Source organism: Lactuca serriola, chromosome 2, assembly GCF_051521515.1.
Source record: "Lactuca serriola cultivar US96UC23 chromosome 2, Lser_US96UC23_V15, whole genome shotgun sequence".
NCBI lineage: Eukaryota > Viridiplantae > Streptophyta > Magnoliopsida > Asterales > Asteraceae > Lactuca > Lactuca serriola.
The window spans coordinates 96,731,850-96,757,294 of NC_136409.1; the positions used below are offsets into that span (position 1 = coordinate 96,731,850).

At 32.5% G+C, this 25,445-nt stretch overlaps 3 protein-coding genes and 1 non-coding gene across 8 annotated transcripts; 3 read left to right on the plus strand and 1 right to left on the minus strand.

Moving 5' to 3' along the window:
• The first annotated feature begins 737 nt into the window (after nt 1-737).
• Nucleotides 738-844, plus strand: LOC145091099 (small nucleolar RNA R71). The gene has a single exon (XR_013701987.1). It is a non-coding gene; the product is annotated as a small nucleolar RNA R71 (small nucleolar RNA).
• An 8,126-nt stretch (nt 845-8,970) lies between these two features.
• On the plus strand, nt 8,971-11,244 carry EMB3111 (Tetratricopeptide repeat (TPR)-like superfamily protein). Its single transcript, XM_079024323.1, has 2 exons — nt 8,971-10,095; nt 10,207-11,244. Exons 1-2 carry the CDS (start codon nt 9,321-9,323, stop codon nt 11,199-11,201), a joined length of 1,770 nt encoding a protein of 589 aa, XP_078880449.1. The 5' UTR covers nt 8,971-9,320; the 3' UTR covers nt 11,202-11,244.
• A 758-nt stretch (nt 11,245-12,002) lies between these two features.
• On the plus strand, nt 12,003-16,562 carry LOC145086531 (U3 containing 90S pre-ribosomal complex subunit). Of its 4 annotated transcripts, none has more exons than XM_079024329.1 (7): nt 12,003-12,356; nt 12,659-12,848; nt 13,535-13,607; nt 13,682-13,731; nt 14,027-14,140; nt 14,496-14,653; nt 16,251-16,562. In XM_079024329.1, exons 1-6 carry the CDS (start codon nt 12,077-12,079, stop codon nt 14,647-14,649), a joined length of 861 nt encoding a protein of 286 aa, XP_078880455.1. In that variant the 5' UTR covers nt 12,003-12,076; the 3' UTR covers nt 14,650-14,653; nt 16,251-16,562. The 4 variants fall into 4 exon arrangements, with proteins under 4 accessions (XP_078880455.1, XP_078880454.1, XP_078880453.1 ...); XM_079024328.1 differs by lacking the exon at nt 16,251-16,562 and adding an exon at nt 14,773-15,124; XM_079024327.1 differs by lacking the exon at nt 16,251-16,562 and adding an exon at nt 14,797-15,124.
• On the minus strand, nt 15,328-23,450 carry LOC145086530 (cold-responsive protein kinase 1-like). 2 transcript variants are annotated; one of them, XM_079024324.1, is made up of 8 exons: nt 22,908-23,446; nt 17,403-17,818; nt 16,953-17,069; nt 16,715-16,830; nt 16,401-16,611; nt 16,093-16,324; nt 15,837-15,990; nt 15,328-15,730 (listed from the first exon to the last, which is right to left on the minus strand). In XM_079024324.1, the coding sequence occupies exons 1-8, from the start codon at nt 23,285-23,287 to the stop codon at nt 15,461-15,463; spliced, it is 1,896 nt and encodes a 631-aa protein (XP_078880450.1). In that variant the 5' UTR covers nt 23,288-23,446; the 3' UTR covers nt 15,328-15,460. The 2 variants fall into 2 exon arrangements, with proteins under 2 accessions (XP_078880450.1, XP_078880451.1); XM_079024325.1 differs by having other exon boundaries at nt 15,591-15,730; nt 15,837-16,013; nt 22,908-23,450.
• Between the last annotated feature and the right edge of the window lie 1,995 nt (nt 23,451-25,445).

Consider the following 25,445-nt stretch of genomic DNA (forward strand, 5'->3'; position numbering starts at 1 on the left):
TTATTTGAAGTGCAAGTTGGCCTAGCTGTTTTTCAATGTTGAGAATAGAGGCTTGCTGATTCCTAAGTAGAGTTTGCTGATATTTCATCATAATTTGGTGCTCTTTAATCATGTTTTGTTGATCTCTCAACATGTATTGTTGATCTTTAATTGCAGCATCGATATCGTTATGCCTTTTCTCGGATTCAGTTGCAAATCTTGTAAGCATATCTTCAAAGTCTAATTTCTTTTCTTGCACTGGCTCCTCCTTTTGATAAAAACCTCTTGCTTTTTGCTTATACTTTTCCTCCTTTGCCTTCTTGTACTCATCATAGGGTAGCCATTCTTTCTTGGGTTTTCGCAAATCATCATCATATCTATCACCACTTGAGAAACACACTTGGGCTTTCCGGTTCCCGTTCTCATCAAGATCACAATCCTTATTAAGATGAGGCCCTCTACAGTTATCACATCCCACTCTAATGGCATGGATGGATTGGTCCATCTTAGTCATTCTTCGATCCATGCTCTCCAATTTTGCCAATAATGATGCCATATCATCGTTTATAGCATTCACCACCCCTCGAGTTGAGTCATTCCTTGGGTTATGATATTCTCTAGAGTGCTTAAAGAATTCTTCAATAAGTTCCCTCACTTCAGCCGAATTTTTCTTTGTTAATGGGCCTTGAGATTCAAGTAGTTTTCTAGTGATGACGTTTACCCCATCATAAAAGATTGACACTTCTTGTTGCACATTGAGTTCATTTTGTGGGCAATTCTTAATTAGACCCTTGTAGCGCTCCCATGCCTCATATAGTGACTCACCCATTTGTTGTTCAAAATTTGCAATGACCTTTTTGAGTTTAGCAACTTTAGATGGTGGGAAAAATTGTTCTAAAAATTCTTCATGCATTTTTTCTCATGTAGTAATCGTGCCTGGTAGTAGTGCTTTCAACCAATCCTTTGTAGCTCCTTTAAAGGTGACATGGAGCATCCTCAACAACACTGTTTCTCTTGGTACATTCGGAATGTTAACTTAGTCGGTGATATCGTTAACTTCATCGAGATGCTTATAAGCGTCTTCATGATCCTTTCCGGTGAAAGGAATCTCCTTCAATGCAGAGAGGATGCGCCCCTTAAGTTCAAATGTAGCAGTAGCGGGTATGGCAGGTTGAACAAGCCCCGGACCGGTGTCGTCTCGAATCCTCTTTTTGTATGCCTCCATCGAGAGGTCGACAATGTATGCCATGGTGTTGTCGGGTTCGCCTTCTTGCTCGCTTTCTTCTTCGTATTTGGACTCGTATTCAGTTACTTTTGGGATCAGATTTTCTTCAAAATTATCAAACTTGCTTGCCTCGCTCTTTTGACTGTTAGACTCACCTGCTTTCTTGCTTTTCTTCTTTCCAAAGACTGATTTAAGGTCCTTGAAATGTGATTTCCTTGGTGGGTTTGAGTCTTCAATGGCTTTATCCTTGTTCTTCCTAAGAGCGGATTTCGGGTCTTCGAATGGAGGTACCAGAGGTGTGTTTGAACCTCGGGTTATATAATACCTGAAAGAAAACAAGAAACACACATAAAAAGACCAAAAATGAAATAAAAAATGAAACTAGACATTTGCTTTGGACTCGTCGAGTACCTACGACTGGACTCGACGAGTCAAAGTTAAAACAGAAAAAAAAAATTAATAAAAAATCCTAAAAAATAGAGAAACTTAAAACTTAAACCTAATGACTAATTTACTATAGCAGTAACTTTGTGCAAGATAGATCTCATACAAATGATCGATAACACTAGCAATTAAAATTAATTTTTAGAACCGTTCCCCGACAACGGCGCAAAAAACTCAATGTGTGTAAAATGCACTAGTTTTAATCCCACTTTTAATTATAATTTATACACACAAAAGGCAGTGTACTTGTCAATTGGTGGTATAGTTAAGCAAACAGGGCATCGAACATAGGGAACGATAATTAAACTAACTACTAGAATTATCTAAAAAAACAAATAATAAAAGGAAAGAAGTTTTCTCTAGTTTTTCAAGATTAGAAACTTAAGCACTTAACTAACACTTAAATAAAACAATTAGCAACTAAAACAAATAAAAATCAACTAAATTCAATATTAAAGGAGACTTCTGTTCAGGTTTAACTTCTTTATTCTTATGGTTGATTTTATGGCAAGTGCAGTGGATTAATTTTTCATTGGCTACCGATTAATGTGATTAGGTTCATGTTCACTATTACTAATCTTTAGAAAACAAATCAATTCAAACAGTGACCAATTGGTTAAATTAATAAGTTCACTAGTTTATTGATTCAGGTTTGGTAAGACTTGTAGCTAGCTAATTAAATTACTAATTCAATTTACTTATTGTATGGTTGTTCTTCACACAAGCTCATACATTGATTTACATATTTTCTAAATAACCCCTAATTTCATGTTAACTATTCATAGGCATATAACATTGTTTTCACATAAAATTATATGAGACAAGCAATTAAGAGATGTTTATGCAACTTAATATACTTGATAATTAACAGAAAATAGTTATTGGCAACACATGAGGATCTTTAACAAGATTAATCAAACAAAATTCACCAATTAAAACTAATCCAACCACAAAATCAAACCATAGTCATAAAGTTGTCTACCCTAAACAGAAGAAATGAGTTTTTAGCTGATATTCATAGCAGAAAACGTCTCATAAACTAAACCTAATGATTCAAACATAATGTAAGCACTAGATTAAGAAAAAAGATTATAATCGTGCCTTTCGATCTCCTCAAATTTGAAGGCTAGGGTTGATCCACGAGTTCCATAGCTCCATCTGCACTTTCAATCTCAATTCAATCCCCAAGGGTTCCAGAAAAGGTTCTTGTTTCGTGGGTTTATGCCCATTATATAGATTTTTGAAAACAGGGACGACTTGTCGAGTCCATAGGCCGACTCGCCGAATCCCTCACTTAAAATCTGTGCGCGGTAAGGCATCCATTTGTTCGCAAAGATTCGTGCCTACTCGCCGAGTAGGTGTCCGACTCGTGGAGTAGGTTTGTTTTTTTGACTTTTTTTTCTTCTTTCTTCAATCCCCGAGCTTCCGATTGCATTTCTCGCTTCCTTTTGCTTCCAAGCATGTCTTTAAGGCTAAAAATATAATTTAAACATAATTAAGTACATTTTGTTCATTAATCGAAATAAAGTAGCCAAAAGGTATTAAGATTCTACACAAAATATATAACTAAATATGCACATATCAATCATCATGTCAAAGGACTCTGCTATTATCAATTCAAGTATATACAAATTTAGTTATGAGCTTAGACGCTTAATCCAACAAATGTAACATCTTCTTGGGCCTTCAACAATTACACACGAGGTGGAGAAAGAGATGGCGGCAGAGGAGCACATTAGGTTACTCACCACCACCAATCATGAAAAGGGTTAATGATGTCACAATAAGAGCGGTAATTGAAGCTTGTTCCGTGAGTTTGCCAAAAAAAAACTCATTAGATTTGCCAAGAAGGAAGATGACAATGGGATGTGGATTTCCTAGCAGCATAGATGGCGATAGGGTTTGTGTGCAACAATGACAAAAGGTGGTCAACATAAGACATGGTGGAATGGTCTTTGCGGCGACACCAATGACTGCGCCGATGATGAACAATTTCTATTTATTATAGGCGGAGAGATGAGGATGGTGGTGTGTGAGTAGCAGTGAAGAGGGAAGAGGCGAAAATGTTGTCTACTAGTAAAGAGAAAAGAGGCACGTTGTGACAACCGTCAAAATTCGAGTTGGTTCTAGATTTGAATAAACTTAGTTGCACGTACAGGCACGACACATACTAGAATTTGTAACTAGATGCTAAGTTATAACCTACTAAAAACTAGGAAACAAGTAGAATCAATGGATAATGTACTTATATTTCACATTGTTATGTGAATTCTATACCTACTTAAATGTAGTGAATATCCATATTTAGGTCACTCTTTGACTCGAACGCCTTTTCATGAATCATATACACACATCATGCACTTGACCTAGTGGTAGAAATTAGGTCAAAGTCTCATAGAAACTTAAGTCAAAGTTGAAGACTAGGACTAGTATACTTTGATTCCTCAATTTCGCTTGAATCTCGGAATCACTACATAGAATGCCAATAAACCGATAAAAATAAATTACAAACATTATTTATAACTATAAAAGAGTTATAATACCATAAGATAATTTTAAGTCTCAAATATTCAATTTATTTTGATATTCAAAGTTTATTAAACTCCAAAACCCTAAAAGCCCTAAAACCTAAATTTTATAAAGTTTAACCTTAAGAATTTTATAAAAATAGTTATGAAACTTATAATATTATCTTAAAATAATTAAATTCAAGGAAATATAATCAAGGAAAATAAAAATTTAAGTCATTAACATTTACCCTTAATTTATAAGTCAAAAATCAAGGTTTCATGAGCAAAAACTTGGTTAGGGTGTATATTTTATAAAAAGTTTGATATTTTTATAAAAGAATTGAATGTTTTTATAAAATTAAAAGGGAAGGAGGGCATAATACTCTCAAAACCATCCACCCTCTTCCCAAGACACCTCCCCTCTTCCCAAAACACATAATCACTCATTTCTCTCTCACACTCCATTTTCTCTCTCATTTTCTCTCATTTCTCTCTACCTTCACCACCCTATTTTCTCTCTTCCTCTCTCTAGGAACCACGAAAATTTCCAGAAAACAAGTCCAAGAACACTCATGATGCTCAAAATATTCATCATCTAGTGGTGTTCATTAAGGTAGAACACAATTTCCTTTCATTTTCCTTCAAGTTTCATGATTTTTCTTGCATTTCCTTCTTCTTCTATGCCATTCTCTAAGAAATTTGTGTGAATATTCATTCACTTCAGTTTTGATGATGATGTTGGTAGATTTTCACCAAAAACATCTTGCATGTTACAGAATGGTGAAGATCCATGACCTAAACCTAAGTCAAAACCATGAAAATGCACTTTTCTACATGTTTTGGTGGAAAAACACCACATGCATCCAAAGTTTTCTTTCAAAAACGAATTTTGAACATTTCAAACTCATGAATCATCTTCAAACAAACATGCATGTGATGATCTTCAAGCTTAGAGGCTTGATCATCAAAGTATGTTGTTAAAAAGCTTTCAAATGGGTTTATAAAAAGATTTATTCCCAAATAAAAATCTAAAACAAGTTTTCTGATCAAATCTGATTTTTCCCTGTAATCCACCAACAAAATGATATGTTCTACAATTTTTCAGAAAATAATTCATTTTTCTCGAATTATTATATCTATTGCAATAAATTAGGTCAATAATTCATATAAAATACTTTCTGAGTTCTATAAATCCTAGGTAAATTAGTGGATGACCCCTAAGATAAATGATGACATCTCAGTGAGTTTCATTGATTTTTGTTACTCTTTGATATGGTTTTGAATTTTCTTTTTGTTTAGTACAAATAAATCATAAAACCACTTTAAGGAATTTTAAAAGTCTATATAATAATTTTTGCAGCTCCTACCCTATGTGGAAGACTCAGAAAAATATTTTCAGAATTTTTCATAATGTATTAGTATTTTTCCCCGATTTTTGTATTTATAATGGACTAATAATGAGAAAACTATTTCTACTCATCCAAAATTCATGAAAATTTACCTGAAGACCTTAAAATAGAGTAGAACACTAAATAAAAATTTTTATGATTTTTATATTCAGTATACTATTTTCCCCCTATTTTCTAAGATTAAACACACTTAAATCCACAAAATCGGATTAAAATATATAAAATTCACCATTGGTATTTTTCCTGAATTATGTACACTGTAATTGAAGTTTACAAAAATTTTGGTAATTCACTTTGACTGTTTGATAATTATTCACCAATTAATGATTATTAAAGTGAATAAAACAATGAAAAATAGAAAAACTAGTTGAAAAAAATATTTTGTATTTTTCACAGCTTCTATATATGTAATAACACTGTTACAAAAAGTTTGGGAAATTTTGGAAACTGTTTTCTATTTATTTCAATTTTTATTAGAATAAATGATCAAAAATCATAAAATTAGGTTAATTAGTTTGGAAATCTATTTTTATATTTTTCTCAGCTTAAGTATATCAAATGGCAGTATTATAAAAAGTTTGGGGAATTTTCTTAACTCATTGCTATTTTTCATGAATTTTTATCAATTCAGAGAATTAAATATATGAAAATGGTTATGCATATCTATAATCCATGAAAATTTATCTAGAAGTCTTTTAATGTAGTTAGATCCAAAATCTGAAGTTTGGTCATTTTTTTTATTAACTATATAGTATTTTTCATGATTTTATGGTTATTCAAGAAACTAAAATAGAGAAAAATAGTTAGACAAATAAACAAATTCAAGAAAAATTATCTTGAGGTCTTTGACTTCAATTAAAACTGAAATGCAAAGTTTTGGAAATTTTAGAACTTAATTGATTTAGTTTTTGAATATTTAATCATTGGAACACCTTTTAAAATGTTAAATATTAACATTTCAATAATGAGAATTTTCCACTTAAATTGTTATAACAATTGAATTCATTGAAATTTAATTTTCACAGAAAAATGTTTGTAACTTATCAATATTAAATTTTGACACAATATTGACATAATTCTATTATAGTAGTAAGTATACTAGTGATAAATTTCGATTAGAGACTCATTAATGTGTACCATTATTGTAGGAATCGGTAGTGGTACAAGTGGAATATAGTTCATGGCACCATTTGCATCATCTCAATGCATATTGTGAGTATTCACGACTCCCCCTATTTTCGGTTTTTATGTTTTGGGGTGGAAAAACATGTCCTAAAATATTTATGTTCGTTGTATTTAATTTGACTTGTATCAAACTTGGTTGTTATATGTTGCTATGTATGTGTATGTTATTGTTAATTCATGAGGCCTTATCGCGTTTAAGTCCCTAGAATCAGTTCACACAACTCATTAACTCATTTGAGCCTATGTTTATTATGGATAACGCTATTAGGAGGTAGACAACTCCTCCCTCGCACGATTCGCTTGAGTGCATTTTACCATATTTCCCTATGTTAGCGATAAACATAGAAGAGGGCACCCTTGGTCATTAGGCTTGGGTTGTGAACTCATGGTATAATCATTATGCACATACGAACTTTGTATCTCGTTTTAGCAACAAACTTTATTTCCCATGAGAATATAAACGTTGCATCTTATTTGGGCAACATACTTTATCTCTCATGATGACAACGAACTTTGTTTATGTAAACTTATTTACTCATTTGCAATATATTTCTATTTATAGAAACTTTATTTCCCATGAGAATATGAACTTTGCATCTTATTTGGGCAACATACTTTATCTCTCATGATGACAACGAACTTTGTTTATGTAAACTTATTTACTCATTTGCAATATATTTCTATTTATGGAAACTTTATTTCCCATGAGAATATGAACGTTGCATCTTATTTGGGCAACATACTTTATCTCTCATGATGACAATGAACTTTGTTTATACAAACTTATTTACTCATTTTAACAATATACCTTATTTATGGAAACTTCTATTAAAACTTTGATTACGATTCATGAAACCAATATTATTTTTAACCTGTGAGTACTCACCAACTACTTTTATAAATGACGCTCGTTTTACATGTTTTTTCAGGAATCATCGAGTAAGTGGCACTTAAGGACACATCACTTTTAGGAGCATTCGCATGTGTTGTATTTCAGTTTACATTGTAATTTCTTTTAAAATTTTGTTCAAACCCATTGTAAATTTGTAATGATTTTTAAACTATGGTTGGTGTTGTCTTTTAACTTTTGCTATGAAACCCTTTATATTGCCATGCCTCGTCCGCTTTAGCGGGGTGTGACACATGTGAACCATTTTTAGGGTTCAAGAACAAAGTGGTGATATTTTTGTTATTTCACATAGGACATTTTTGTCTTTTTAACATAAGTATTACTTGTGGTTAACAAGGGCTAACAATCCCAAGGAGCAAGTTTGTTACCAAAACCCTCTATAAGGACTAGTAGTGTTACTTTTTCAAAAATAGGACCAAAATTGTTATTTCATATAAACCACATGGACCAAGACTATAATTTATTAAAAAAAACACAAGCATTGTTTAGGACGAACCGATACTAATAATACCGTTTCCGATTTTCCAAAAACCAAATTTAATCAAAAATCAATCCCAAATACCGATTCTCGGTACCCATACGGAGTGTACCAAATCTCAAATTTCTTAGACTAACGGGAGTGGGAGACGCTAAGCCTCACCACTGCCCTCGCTCCCAATACGCTACTCCGTCCCTTTGGTTATGCTAAATGACTCGCTAAGAAGAACTCGCCAAAGAGCTAGCGAGAGGAGAGAGAGATAAAGGGGAGAGCTGATTGGCTCTTTCATTTTTTTTTTCAAGATTCACACTTGGTTTGCTATTCTCTCTTCCAGATAAATAATTAGCTAAATACAGGATTGAATTGGCATGTTTTAAGCTTTGACAATTTCACAAATGGGTTAGAGAAAGAGGGAGATAAGAAATGCAGCCCATGCATTTGACGAAATGCTGCTGGAAGGGACAAAACACAAAAATCTGAATTTGACAGAATTGGACCTCCAAAAATCTTAGATTTACACATTACACCCCATCTTAATTCCTCTTACAAACCAAGTTTCTGAAATTACTAAAAGGACCCTGCATTTAAATATTATACTTATTTTTATGTAATTGATTTATATTATATTAATTGTTGGTGGTTTAAAAAATAAATTTTGATTAATATTTGTGCATAAAAAATATTTGAGTATTAAAATAAAATAATTCAAATAAATTAGAAAAAAATAGAATGTTAGGAGTGTTAGCTAAAATTAGATATGGAAAAAATAAAAAGGTGACGTAGCAGTAGCAAATTGGTAGAAGTGTACCTATCGTCTCATATTTTTAAATTCCAATACAGGATAGTACCGGATCTAGATTCCATAGAAACTGCTAATCCGTGTCATAGTTTACCTATAACGTATGTAATCGTAATCTCAAGTAAAAACTGGAACGCCACTTGACTACGCTTTCCTCTGCTCGCCGCCGGCCACACGAGAATTTAATCATCGCCGCTGGTTCTATACTTCACTCTATTCGGTCCTCTTTTAATTCCAGGTACTCCTTTCCCCCCACATCCTAAAACCTCTCCTCCTTGTACTAGTACCCAGAAGATTTCCCTCTGATATTTAGGTGTCGTGACCCTAACTTGACAAAACCTTAGGAAAATTCTAGTTGCTTTGTTTGTGCTTCGTATATTCATGGTTGCTTCTTATTTTTCCTTTCGGTTTCTCAGAAACCACAAACCCCTTTTGCGTTTTCGTGTTGATCGGTTTTCTTGCTATGCAAACACTACCGCTAATTGTTTTCATTCACAACCCCAATTGAAACAGAACAAACCCATTAAGAAAATCGCCAGAAAGTTCAAGAAAACTAACAAACCAAACATCAAAAAAGAGAATGTAGTAAATCCAATAGTGTACATGAAAGATACAATCAGAACCATATCAAACATACTTAGGTATTCGACTTGGGATTCTGCTCAAAAACAGTTGGAAACCCTTGGCATTAAATGGGATTCTTACACAATCAATCAAGTTCTCAAAACCCACCCTCCAATGGAAAAAGCTTGGCTGTTCTTCAATTGGGCATCTGGATTGAAAAATTTCAAGCATGATCAGTTTACGTACACTACTATGATGGATATATTTGGGGAAGCAAGGAGAATTTCGTCAATGAGGTTTGTTTTCCAGCAAATGGAGGAGAAAGGGATTAAAATTGATGTGGTTACTTATACTTCGATGCTGCATTGGCTATCGAATGATGGGGATATTGATGGGTCTGTGAAGTTATGGGAGGAGATGAAAGAAAAGGGCTTTTATCCAACCGTTGTTTCTTACACTGCTTATATGAAGGTTCTTTTTCATCATGGTAGAGTCAAAGAGGCCACTAAAGTTTACAGGGAGATGATTCAGTCTGGTTGCCCTCCAAATTGTTTTACTTACACCGTCTTAATGGAGCATCTTGCTGGTTGTGGTATGTGTTATTTAATCTATATGTTCATATCATGATATCATCATTTTTTTTTGTTTTTTGTAATCATATCCTAGTCTTACATCAATTATAGTACACTGAAATCAATTTCAGGAAAATTCAACGAGGTCTTAGATATCTTTATTAAGATGCAAGAAGCAGGAGTGCAACCCGATAAAGCTACATGCAACATTCTAGTTGAAAATTGTTGCAAAGCTGGTGAAACATCGGTTATGATGAAGATTCTTCTTTATATGAAAGAAAACTCGCTTGTACTTCGCCAACCCGTATACGCAAAAGCCCTTGAAACTTTAACAAGTGCAGGGAAAAGTGATGCTCTTCTCAAGGAATCAAATCGCCATTTATCAATTCAACACACTAAAGTGGAACCTTTAGAAAGGACAATTTCAGACACAAGCTCCATAGATGAACACCTTGTGTTAAATCTTTTGACCAGAAAACACTTCGTTGGGGTTGACTTTTTACTAAAAGATATGATGGAGAAGACTGTTCCGTTGACTTCCGGGATTCTTTCATCGGTTATTGAAGCATATGTTGCTCATGATAGACCTCATGGTGCGGTTTTGGCTTATGAATTTGGTAAGAAAACAGGGATAAAATTTGAGAAAATTTTGTATCTTTCTTTGGTTGGTTTGTTTATTAGGACGAATTCTTTCCCGAAAATTGTGGATATTGTTGAAGAAATGATTAAAAACGGAATCTTTCTTGGAATTAATCAAAGTGCCTTGTTGATATACAAGCTTGGGTGTGCTAAAAAGCATGTTTCGGCTTCAAAAGTGTTTGATTTGTTGGCTGATGATGAGAAGAACACGACAACTTACACTGCTTTAATGGCAGCTTACTTTGCATCAAGAAACACATCTAAAGGACTCCAGACGTTTAAAGATATGAAGGAGGCAGGGATTCCAGTTGTTGTTGGAACTTATAATGTGTTGCTGGCTGGTCTTGAAAAAAGTGGTAGAGTTGTTGAGTTTGAGGTTTATAGAAAGGAGAAAAAACAGATGGAAAAATGTAGATTTTCTGAAAATCAAGAATCTATAGAAGAAATGACTTGTAACTTCTTGTTTGCTAGGGATTATGTATCTTGAAACTTGAATCTATTTATAGTTAAAGTCTTTTGGTTATCTTAAACATGTTGAGCCACTTTTATGAGCTCCACTACTACATGATTACATGTCGTTTTATGCATCCCTGGTAGCATGATTGGTTTAGGGGTGTTATCTTTCACATTTTTATCAAAGATTTGGATGATGAAGGGGGATTAAGATCGATTGTATGTTGGAGTTATGGGGATTACATATGTCTTTTAAAACTTTGCTCTTTAATAATTTTGGTTTGTAAGTATTTTTTAGCGTTGTAGAATAACAACATACTTTTATTCAAGTCATTATACTCATAAAAAACTCTTTTCCATTACCTGATTTCTGACGACTTAACATTTTTCCATGATTATTATTCTCAACATTTTTTCATGATTATTATTTGTAACTAACATTGATTGTTGGAACTTGTAACAATAAAGTTTTAATGGGACAACTTGTTTTAATAAAAAGTAGGAAATTTTATCATTTTATAACAAAATTTGAAACTAATGAGTTGCCAAAACCTTGAAGATACATTGTGTGTTATTTACATATTAGCTATTTGTAATTTACAATAAAATTTTAAGACAAAAAAACAAGAAGCGATTTGAAAAGTGTTTTCCCTATACATTATATCTTTTTAAATTCGTTTTGCTATAACTTGTTATTTAATTTTGATTATTCCAAAATACATGACCCATTTCGAATTCTAATCCCAATCACCCCTAAAATATCCAATTAGAATTAAAAAAAAAAAAAAAATATAGAATTACTATATTAGCCCTAGATATAAAAAGGAACCTTTGGTCTGCCGTTCCCTCCTACGTGGTTGTAAACCTAGTCGCCAGCCAACGGCATTGACAGGGTGAGCAGAAGAAGGCATGGCGAAACCCCAGAAAAATTCAAAACCACATGGATCTTCAAAGCGACCAGGAAAACATGGCAGTAATAATCTCAAACCGAAGACCAAATCGTCAAAAAAAGTTAAAAAAACCAAGCCCAAAGCACCGCTGCAGCCTCAGCCGCAGAAGTCGCAGCCACAGCTACCTCCGCCACCTGAATTGTTGACAACAGCTTCGCAGCAGCTGGATTTTTTCATACAGCAGTATCAATCAGCAAATGGCATACAACTTTCGTCTCTCGAACTTGAATCATTTACAGGTATGCTTTCTGATATGTAGTTTCCAGTATATACTATTAATCTCTAGGGTTTAATTGTCGAACGTTTATTTTTACAACATTGTATGTTAAAATAACCTGTTTGCTTTTTGTGGCTATTACAAATCCACCCTCTCTTTATATTCCCCCCAAATTTTGTTCTTTCTTATTAGTCTCCCATAAAAGAAGAATTAATGCAAATATTGCTTCTTATATACACAATTATAATAACTTTCTAACTGAAAACACATATTTCATTTATTTTCTCTTGATAACATGTTGTGTTGGTTTTGATGATGCTGCAGATGCGTGTATTGTGAAACTATCTGAAAGTCTACCTCAGGATGTCAGTAATTTAAGTGAACATATGAAAGCTTCCTTTGGACCATCTTGGAAAGAAGTCTTATGTAAAAAAGAGCTCAAACATTCTGAACCTGGGAGTCCTGCACTACTTACAATTAGTTTATCTGCCTTAAGATCACTGGAACTACTCAGGTAATTAGTTCATGTCATAAAGTATATCTCCCTGTTGCAGTAAAAGATATGATTCTTGTACTTTGTAAAAAGAAGTTTGATTAAGACCCTATTTCTTTCTTTCTTTCTCTTCATCAAGTGCTCACTAGATAAATGATGTCCGACTCAGGAGTAAGTGTTGTATGAACAAATGTTGTTTTGGGGTTGAATGAACAATTTGAATAAGCCAATAAGAGTAAATGACCAATTCTTCATATAAATAAGGAATTAACGATATAGATTGTTAAATATTTGATATAAGTAATAATATAGATTCATAAATATTTTTTGATATGAATACGAGATTGACTTGGCAAATTCTAAGTTTTGAATACTACCCTGATAAAATTATCAATACATTAAGTCAAGTTAATTAATAGCAAATCAAAAAGAAACATCCATATATATAGCTAATTTGGATTATGTTATTTCTGCATTAAGACCCTTGAGTCAGAAAGAAACAGCACTTGCTTATTGTTGCTACCTATTTGATGTTATTACTTATGTGATTTAAAACCATGTATAATTTGTTTAAATTGGTTAAAAAGTGAGTGTATATTAATATTGTAACTAATTGAAAAGAGTGTAAACATTACAGAAGCATGACCAAAAATTTCTCAAGTTATCTAAGCATTTACACATTAGTTATTTTTGTCACAAACCTTCAGGAGTTTGAAGCCTTTTACTAAAGAATGCCATGCTGCAAAACTTTTCGCAAAGCATTTGAAGATTGAAGAACAGGTAATATTGGTTTCTTCACACACGATTATTTTGTTTGTTTTGATATTTATACATGTGTTCTTTCTTGTCTCCAGGTTTCCTGTTTAAAGAATCATGTCAATGTTGGTTGTGGCACACCAAGCAGGTAGGCTCCACTACACATGATTATCAATCCATATACTTAGGGCATGTTTGATTTGTGCATTCCGGTGGAATTGGAATTCAAGATTCCATTCCATCGTGTGTTTGGTTGTCAAAAATGAATGAATGGAATGCAATATTACGTTGGAATGTGAAGAATTGATAATTGATTTGGGGGTTGGATGGAACGTGAAGATACACATATACAATACATTCATTAAAATCATAAAATTTTATTGTATCTATAAAGTGTTATTCCTTATATATTGATTAACAATTCAATGCATAATTTTTTTCAGGATCAAAAAGTTAATTGACATGGAAGCATTGGGTCTATCACGGCTATCAGTTGTTGTGCTTGATATGCAGACAGATGTCAAGGGATATTCTCTTTTTAGCATCCCCCAGATCAGGTTAAACTTGTCAACTACTTTAATTCAATGTTACTTTTTACTACTATTTATTGTTCTTTCTTACAAATTACAATTAAAATGGGTGGACATTTGAAGCTATAATGTTGAACAAGAAAAGCTCTTATCTTTTATATCATAAAAAGAAAAACAATCTAATAATTTTGATAGAGATACAAAGTTAGTATAATTGGTTAAAATGTTCAAAGTAATAAGAATTATAATGTTGCTATTTCTTGCATTTAGCCAAATTTGGAGTAGATAATCCTTTTAATCATGTGTACAATTTGCCAAGAAATCGTATTTGAATTCCATGGATTCTGAAGAATTGATGGAATTATATATTTGTTTTCAACAGAGATGAGTTTTGGGAATTGTACACAACACACTTTCACCAGAGACTCCTAGATGGCAGTCTTAGAATCTGTCTTTATGGTACAATTGATGCTAACAAATTCAAAAAAAAGAAGGGAACAACAACAGAGATACCAATGAGTGACAAATCGTCTTAATCTGGTAAGCTATATATGGTTGTTTCTTTTCCATGTTAAGTCATAATTTTTTTTTAAAAAAAAATTGCCCTTATTTATTTATTTGTTTTCTTCCCGCTTCCAAATATGCCATCGTTTTCTCAGATATTTTTTAAACATCATTTTTAGTGGATTCTTAGAGGTGAGGGTTGATGATCATGAATATTACAAGGAATGCGAAGAAGAAATTATACAAAGAGGTTTGGTTCAATGTAGATCAAAAATCTTGAAAATAGAGGTCAAATCCGAAAACTAAAAAAGAAATTGAAGGGCATTTGGTTCTTGACACTATTAGGTTATGCAATTAGTTACCCTAATATATGGTTTGTAATGTGTCGTATTCACTACCAACCCTCGATTAAAATTTTGATAATTTTTTATTCCATGGTATCCTATAAGTATAAACACTAGTGGACTATTTCCTTATATTATTATTAATTTTTCTTTTAGCTTAAAATGGTCTATGTTTTGTTATCCATACAAATAATCAATCATGTTATCCTTGACAAACACAAACGACTTTTTTGTTTATTTATATTAATTTATAAAAGTAATTAGAACACCAGATAATAAATAGGAATAATTTTTTATGTGACATTAAATATCAAAATATTTTATAAAACATAATTTCTAAATATCATATTTAACATATTTAGCCGCATTCGTTAACTTTAAAATAAAAATCATATTTGCTCTTTACAGACTTCCAATAAGTCAATTAGAGTCGATCATATTTGTTCTAGAAACTTGGTAACCCTGTTTCAGACGTGGCTTAATATATGTACAAAAAACTTTACATCTGATGTAATCCTTTAGCATCTACATGAATCCTCCTATGATGATGAATGACAGTAGGCCTGGTCATCTGTAATCGTCTAAATGATCCCCCACTTGACAACATTAAAACAACTTCTGACATGATTGGTCTTAGATTAGCAGGTGACTGAGTGCACAATAAAGCAATCTCTATTATATTCATCATATCCTCTTCTTCATACTCATTTGGATCTAATGCCTTATCAACCAGCTCAATATGCAACCCACTCTCATACAGCTCCCATGCCTGTTCACCAATTTATAATTATTGCAAACTCAAAACTTACAACTTATAACAATATGATTTTTAATTAAAACTATTAATCAAGTATATAAGGAAGTTTGTATATTACATGTTCAAGGAGGTAATTATTTCCATGTGGATCTAAGTTGACAGCAGTCCCCCTCCGACCACTGATGATTTCAAGGGCCACAATGCCAAAGCTGTATGTGTCAACTTTGTCTGATAACTGTCCGTGGGTTGCATACTCTGGTGCAGTATAGCCTCTATATTGCATTTGTTGTTCAAACTTAAAAAAAAAAAAAAAAAAAAAATCCAAATCTAGAAAAATTAAGAATGGAGCTATATATGTAATGAACAATACTTACAGTGTCCCAGCAAACAGGGTGCTAACATGACTTTGATCCTCGGGTTGATCCCTAGCCAACCCGAAATCTGCAATTTTTGGTTGAAAATTATCATCAAGGAGAATGTTGTTTGACTTTATATCTCTATGAATGATTTTAACATGAAATTCTTCGTGTAGATGCACAAGACCCCTAGCAATTCCAACCATAATGTCAAAGCGTTGTTTCCAATTCAGAGTTCCTCTCTTTTCGCCTGTCCATGGATAATTTGTAATTAAGAATAAGAATATTTCAAGACGAGTTCTTGTAATGTGATTTTCAAATCTTACCCCATAAGAATCTGTCAAGGCTGCCTTGTGGCATGTATTCTAGGACAAGAAGTACTTGAGGTCCATCACTAGACCATCCAAGTAATTGCATAAGATTTCGGTGACGTATGTTGCTTATAAGCTTAACTTCATTGTTGAATTCCAATTTTGATTTACCATACCCATCATGGAGCTTCTTCACTGCCACTACATTCTTATTGTCTAGAACAGCCTGTTAATGGATAAATTAACTCTTATTTTTTTTTTATAGATATTATTCAGGGTCTAACTATATTTTGACAATAAAATATAAAAGCATTTATTTAAATCACTACCTTGAATACTTCACCGTATCCTCCTTTTCCTATTTTATATTCTTCCTTGAAGTTATGAGTTGCCGACCGCAAATCTGTATATTTGTAAGCTTTTACCCCTTCCAACTCATGCTTGCCTAAGGTATCAGATAATAAACATACAATAGAGTAGTTTTTGTTGGTATATGTAGTGAGATTAAGTAACATGAAATGGAGAAAGAAATTAATGTAACTTTTTAAATATCACATGTATTATCACCTTCATCTATTTTTGGCTTCTTCCGTAGTTTATACCACAAAGACGAAGCAATGATAAGCAAAATGATACCTACACCAACACTTGCTCCGATTATCATACCTAATTTTCTTGAACTCCCTGTCACAAAAAAAACAACTTTTTACATAAATTTTTTGCAAAAGCTATATGTAGAATAATATATGTAATTTTGCTTTAATGATCAGTTAAAAGCTTTTCCAAGTAGTGGGAGTTCCGTTTGGATAACTTTAAGATCTATCAAAAGGTTTCTCTATATATCAATATACAAAAAAAAATATAACATTTGACTTATCATATAGTTCAGTAAAAGTATTTCATTAATATTCTGTAATGGTTGCTAACATGAAATATACAAATAAAGATAAAAAGTTTTTGCATATTTTGGATTGGGGGGAGAAAGATAAGAGGAAGAAAGAGAAAAAGAAGCCTAACCTTTACTTAGGAAATGTATGATGTTGGTTGTCTGGTTATCTTGAAAAAATGGAGTCTGAGAATACCTCAGAAAGCACCCAAAGTCAAGCGTCCTTCCTTCTTTACTTGGTGGACAACTGTTGAGATTGTTATATGATATATTCATGCATTGTTCGCAAATGGGCTGAGTCACGCTTTCAACACACTGTGCAATTGCATATATTGTTGTATTGCCACTTGGGAGTCGCTTTGTGGATGCTACATAGAAATTTGAGGTTCTTGGAGTAGCAACCCGAATATCTGATAACAGCTCTCCTACTATTTGGTTAAAAATTGTTGTCTCAGATGCTAATTGATTGCCACATATCAGGGTTGGAGCTATCTTAACATCCATCTTTGCTTGGGGATCTTCGTAAAATTCAGGATAGTTTTCGAACCTTAACCCAAAAGATGCACGCAGTTTAGTATGAACTTGCACACATATTCCCTATCAATCAAGGTAACTCAAAATGATAAAATCCAAATTTGGCTTCAACTTGATATAAGATTGAAATACATCTTAGCCATGTTTGATATGACCTAACTAAAGTATCTTTGCATGAAATATGTTCAATTTGAAAACTCAAGAATAATCGGATATACATGGGTGGTGTTAAAACGGATAATAGAAAAAGGTATCTAATATGGACAAATTTTGGTTTTTTTGTTTCGTTTGTAAATAAATAAATAAGGGTTTATCAAAATCATAAATTTAATTAGTTGTGTGTTGAGGTCAATATCATTGCGGATTGTGTATATCACAAGTTAGTGAGAGTAAATGTATCTTCATGGCATAATAGGTTGATGATATATTATAGGTATTCTTATTTCTAGAGATAGCTTTCAAGGTTTACTTATCTAAAAAGACCTATTTATATCAATACATAACAATTAACCTTTGCACAACCACAAGCGATACTCCATAGCCGCAAGAGATAAATTTAGTCTCAAAAGGTGCTCTAAGAATGATTTTAAATTAAATAAAATGAAAATGATTCCCTATCTTTTATAGTTGGAGTTTTAGACTGTAGTGGCGGAGCTTCAATCTTTCATTTAGGGGCCGAAAATATAATTTGTATAAAATTGGTAAATAAGGAGGGTCATGGTCAAAATTTTCTATTTTTAGGTTTAATATATGTAAAATTAAAATGTAAGGACTACTTCTGCCAAAAAAATCAGGGGAGTCATAGCCCCCCTAGCCCTATATAAGATCTGCACTTGTTAGGCGAATACTTGATTAATTCACACGAAGACAACAAATAACACATGCATTGTTTATAGAGAAAAAAGACACGCCAATGTATCATTAACATCAAGTTTATAATTAAAGAAAGAGTTCATGATAATATATTTTCATAGAACATGTAGAGATAAATTCTATGCTAGAAGATCCACTCAACCCCTAAAGTTTATCATGATACACTTGTCATATGGGCAATATTTATGATGTTACACTCGTTTGGTAGGACCATTGTGTATCATTCATTTTACATGTTTAATGTTGAACTTTTTACTTTTTGTACGAGAAATTTGATAACCTTTGATTGTATTTCCAAATTCACTTATTATGTTCTATGAGTAATATGTATACGGTATAAAGACTATGAATTTTTTTAAAATCAGGGTGGCCTAGTAAAGATTACTTAAATATTATTCTAATCAAACAAGTTCCAATCTTGGCTTAAAGAACACTATATAAGCTATGAATTTACTTCACTTGAGAATTAAAGTTTGACAATCTAGATTATTATGGTTTAGTTAGGCTAAAAATAAAAATCGAGGAATTGAACTATGAAACCAAAACCAAAATCATAAGCGGGCTTTCAAAACGATAATCATGTTGGTGAATAGTTTTACTAATTGTATTTAAGTGTAATGGATTAACTTGTTGACCGAAATCAATCTTAATGAATATTAAACAAATAACGAATGTGTGAAATACACACGTGCTTAAGTTTATTCAAGATTCAAAATAGATAGTCATTTATGGACGAAACCCTTGAACGAACGGGGGTCCGGGGGCAACCCCTTGGGAGAGGGGTCCAAGGGGCAGAGCCCTTGGCTAGGGTCGAGCTTGAAATTACATCAGAAATCTGAATTTTGGAAAATTGACTCGTTTTGACTTTCATGTTGGCTCTTGTCTATTTGTGACAATTTGAAATTGCTTTGTAACAGTTTAATGCCGGTTTTCAAACATAAAAGAATTTGGTGACAATTTTCTATCTAAGAGAGATTAACCGAATTTTGGTCAAAATTCTAGGACTCGCCAAATTTCATAACATTCATCTTCTCTATTCTAGATTTCTCATTTTTCGACTCTTATCCGAGTGAAGATTAGGGAGTATCAAACAAATACTTCAATATGAAAGTGATTACTCGATTATCAAAATTCCTAGTCATTTTAATCCCTGAATTTCTAACAAATCAATTACTGGAACACACTGATTTCAGAAACGATTTCTAGAACACGACTTCACAAACTTCATCGATTTATCAAAAACACGGATTTCATAAATCGATTTTAAACGTTAGGAATTGAACTCTAGTTACTTTTACTTACATGTTCACTTACATATACATAAGTGCTCTCTAATGCGCAGTTGCTTTTATTTTTTATTAATATATATTATTATTTTATAAACAAAAAAGTTTGACATTATTTTAGAATGCTATTTACTTTTCTGTTGAATGTTCTAATTTGTTATAAAGATTATATTTATTTTGGACATCTAATAGACTTACATTATTTTAGAATGCTATTTACTTTTCTGTTGAATGTTCTAATTTGTTATAAAGATTATATTTATTTTGGACATCTAATAGACTCATATATCTGAATAACTTCTAACTTAAAATATATAAGTAATATTTTTTTAGGAAAAATGACAAATATGCCCTACAAACTTTCTAGGGTTTACCCGTTGACTCCCTAAAGTTTTTGTCGGGCTTTATGAGTCTCTAAACTAGGATATAATCTGCTCTTTTAGTCCATGTCAACATATAATAGCCAGTTCAGTGACCTTTTAGACAAAAAAACTCACATTGTGTCCTTATAAAACCAAAATAATAAGTTCGATGACCTTTTAGTCCAAAAAACTCAATTCGTACCCTCCCAAAAAATAGATCGTTGATCTTCTTTACGTCTTCACCCTCGATCGTCACACGTACTCACCGAAGATCACAACTCCCTTCCCCTTCTAATCGATTCTCAATCAATAGCCCCTTCCACTATTTTCTTTGATTCGATTTCAGCTCTTCAAGGAATTGACCCCCTCCTTCCTTCTTTCTATTCAAAATCGCACAAGCTACCTCTTATTCTCCCTCCGAGTTGCAAGTTTGATGGATGTGATGATGAGAAGGATGTGTGAGTTTGATGAGTTTTACAGAGAAAATGAGTTTTAATCTATTTTTTCTTCAAATTGAGTGTGAATCGGCTTTAGAAGAAATGGAGAGTTTTTTTTTGTACGAATTGATCACCGAACTTATTTTTTTTGCTCTATATGGGCACAATGTGAGTTTTTTTTTTGTCTAAAAGGTCACTAAACAAGCTATTACAGGTTAATAGGGACTAAAAGAGCAGGTCATATCCTAGTTTAAGGACCCATAAAGTCCGACAAAAACTTTAGGGACTCAACGGATAAACCCTAGAAAGTTCGTATGACATTTTTATCATTTTCCCTAATTTTTAAACATAAGACCATCCTAGCATTAAAACGTAGGTCATTTGAACACGAGTTAACTATATTTTAAAGTGCTTAATTTTCAAATGATTACCTTAAGCTATTTTGATGGTGGTAAAAAGAAATAAATATTGTTATTTGGGGTTATTGGTTATTTCGTATATTGTCATTTGTAGTAAGAAATTTGCTGATTTAGTCAAATTTGTTAATTATTTTGTTCAAAATAGCTTAAAAAAACAATTTATGCAAAATAGCCACTAGAATATGGCTAGATCCCATCTATGATTTCGGCATTCCATCTACTATTTGGTGTGGTCAACTATTTGTCGAAGGTTATAAAAACTATTTTTTGAAAACTATTCCACCAAATCGCAGATGAGTTTTGTTCTATCTGTGATATTCTCTTATCCCATCTGCGATTTTACGTTGACCTTTTTTTTTAATACTTAGGTTTAACTACAAATTTGGTAAGATTGACTATGAAATCTAATATTGTTGACTTTGAGTTCATACAAACAGATAGATTTTAAATAAAAATTAGCAAAAAAAAACAGATTATTATTTATTTCTTTAAAAATCTTGTTTAGTTTCAACATAATTTATAGAACTTTTCTAGTTGGAAGATAAAAAAATGAAGACTTTCCAAAAAAAAATGTACAGAAGAACTTGGTCAAAATCGCAGATGGACGAATGTACAAGTTTTTGATGCACATGCCATGCATTAATGACTTGTATATCTGCAGATAAACTTCTGATTTCATAGATGATCCTAATTATTTGCGATTTTAATGACTATTTTGCGTAATTTGCTAATTTTTGGTTATTTTGTGTAGAATAATTAGCAAATTTGGCTATATTTATAAATCTCTTTTTATTTATTATACAAGTACTTATTTTTTTGAATTAATAATATATAAAAATTTTATTTTATGTTTGTTGGATGACATATATAATGATTATTTATCTTTATTAAGTAACATGCCAAAAAAAAACTTTATAACAAAAGAGAGATATTTGTTATTCTGTATCTTGTTGTTTAAGTCTAAAAATCATTAAAAAAATTTAAACTTTCTAAAAGATCTGTTTAGGATAAAATCGATAATGTTGTGAATATTCTTGATTCTAACTCCACCCAAGTTAGATTTTACGTCTAATCATACAAAAAAGTGTTAGCTTTGTATGAATCTAATCGTACAATTAATAATATATAATAAAGTAAAAATCTGTTTATATCTCGGAATAATGAATATATAATTTGTAAACTGAAATAAAATTTCACAATATACTTTACACTTCTTTAAATCATAATAATTATAAAATATAATAAAAATCAAATCAAATTAATATGTAACTATAAATGACATTATATAACTATAATAATCACACCAATTATATTTATTTGTATTTTAATATAATAATAATATAGATAAAAACTATATAAAATTTAATAATCGAAAATGGAATCAATTCCATTTATAATCTAGCACTGATTTGAAAATAATGATTTATAAGAAAAACAACCGAAATGGAATCAGTTCCAATATATTAAAGGGGGGTCATCTGCATCTACATATAATATATTCGTGTAAGTTTTTCAGCCAAGAAAATGCATAAACTCATGTAAGGTGAGTCTTGAATCCAAGACAAATGGTCAAGAAATAGATAACAAATATACCTGCATATAGCTTTAAAAAAATCCGAATATAGCCAAATATAGTTGTATATTTTCTTTTTGGCATACACCACAATTAAGTTTCAACTTCAACGAAATAAATCATATATAATGAACGATAAGGTGAAAACTCACCTGAGAAAGCAGTTGTCGAGAAAAACGTAAGCACCAGTAACAGAAGAGCAGGTTTTGATTGCAGATACTGCGGCATCAAAGCAAGCAACACACTGGGCTGCGGAAAGATAGTTCCTACACTGGGCTAATCCATACACCAAGTCCACGCTCCTCAGATCATGTGCTCGAGCAAAATATACATCTTTATTCCACAATTGGCTTCTGAGCTCAGTAATCGTAGAATCAAGGCTACTGAAAAGGCTTGATGAAGACGTCACAGGGTTAATACCGCAGGATAATCTAATGGGTGTGTTTGTAGTATTCGTATTGTTGTTGTTCGACTGTGAAGTTCCAAGATTAGACATCATTAAGAGGATCACAAGAACCACCGATTCTGTCATCTTCCACAAGGGAACTGGCCACCTCCTTGTTCTAATTGATGAAAGTCGATCTATTTATTGATCATAACTAATACAAAAGGAGAAGGAGAGTTTGACCAAAAGTCCTCCACAAAGCCTCGCTATGGTCCAAACTCCAAACCCATTCAACCTTATGGAAGGTCCCACGTAGAACGGTAGAAGAAAATTAATACAAAAAGAGAAAGGTTAGTTTGACCAAGACGGTTTGGTAATGATTAGGCTAAGTCAAATTTTCAAGTCCTACCTATTAAAGAAACTTGAATTATTATTTTTATTTAAAAATAACATAAAATTGTTTGGGTTTCTATTTTTCCGACGTAGCGGCCTAATAACACAGGCATAACAGGCGGAACATCGCCTCTGGCGTTACGTTATGGCTCGTTAGTGTAGCGTTAGTGTAGCAAAGGGAGGAAACGCTCCACTTTTTTGATAATGGTAAAAAAATACCCGTTAAAAACGGTCGAAATGTTAAAAAAAGAAACAAAAACATTTTTTTTTTCAATTTTTAATATATATATATATATATATATATATATATATATATATATATATATATATATATATATATATATATTCACTTCATTTTTTACACACAACATAATATGGATCAAAACTCCAGCACTCCTTCAAATACAAACACATCATCTTCTCTCGGTTTTGCACAATATGAGGTGTACGCGAACATCCTCAACTCTCAAAGCACACCGCAACTTCCAATTTTCGGCAACTTTTTCAATCCCTCCTCATCACCACCACAATTCCCTACAACCCTTCCACAAAACCTTTTAAACACACCATGCAACAAAATACCACACAACCACCACTCACGCAAGAAACGGTTCCCGAGACGCAATGTCACACCCCGAACCAGACGACGGAAACGTCTGGGGGCTTGTGCGTGACTTCATCTTGAAATATCATTATAGAGTATATAATTGAAACATAACATCATCATCCTCACACATGTAATATAACAACATTCATTGTTTACATCGAGTATTGTATTTGAATATTACATGCCAAAATAGTAAGAGTATGATGAAACAAAATATAACACAATATCCATTAGTTTGTTTCGTTCGTCTTGCTTCAACGAATTCCTGAGAATACAAGTTATTTTGAAAATGTCAACATATATAATGTTGGTGAGTTCATAAGCATGTTTGTGAAAATGATTTGTATAACTTTGAAACCACCAGAAAATCCGATCATTTTCTGCAAACTATTTAGTATGTTTGTGTCAGATCTTGTATTAATGCATGTATGTTTTTGTTTATTTGACTAAAAGGGGTAAAGAGAATGTAGAGGGAATGTAATAAGCATGTAAAGAGAATGTTCCTAGACAACCCGATGTTGTTTGTAAAAGAGAAAGTTGTCATACCAACCCCCGAGGTTGAGTACAAGTACGAGAATGTTTCCGAGTAATCCAAGAGAAAAGAGAACGGTCTTCCGTAAACTTCATAACGCTAATTCCTCTAAGTGAGTCGTCATAACCATGCTAAAATAATGACAATTTCGCATGTCTTGGCGTTGTTGGATACCAATTTTGATTTTTGATTATAAGGTATTCATCACCCTAGATTGAGTTAGTCTAAGTGTAGCGAACAGCTCAGGTGTGGGGTGTCATCCCCGTATAGATCTATACACAAATCTCCGCTCTCCCTCCAAGAGACTCTGGTTATAACTACAGGCTACGATCGTACACTTAATAGGTGCTAACCGACAAAACTTACTAGATCCTTAATCGAATTTACGCGAAGAAAAGTATAAACTCATTCCAGGCCCAATGAACCATGTAAGTGAACCACTAAGGCATCGCTAAACATGTAAATACTTTAAAGGCCCAAATTGGAATGAAATTATATAACATGAGCCTGAAATATATATATGAAAGGACAACTAAGGCCCATTTCACATGTAAGGTATTTACAGGCCCAAATAGCACACAAATAGTATCCAAGATCCGTCGCACATGTTAATGGGTCAATGAGGCCCAATAAACATATAAATACTATACATGACCTATCACACATAAAAATGGGCCACTAAGGCCCAATAACCTAGAAAATGATCAAATTAATCCGTTTGTTAGTTATCGTTGGTTTTGGTTCAAGTACTCGCTAAAATAGCATGAAAGCCC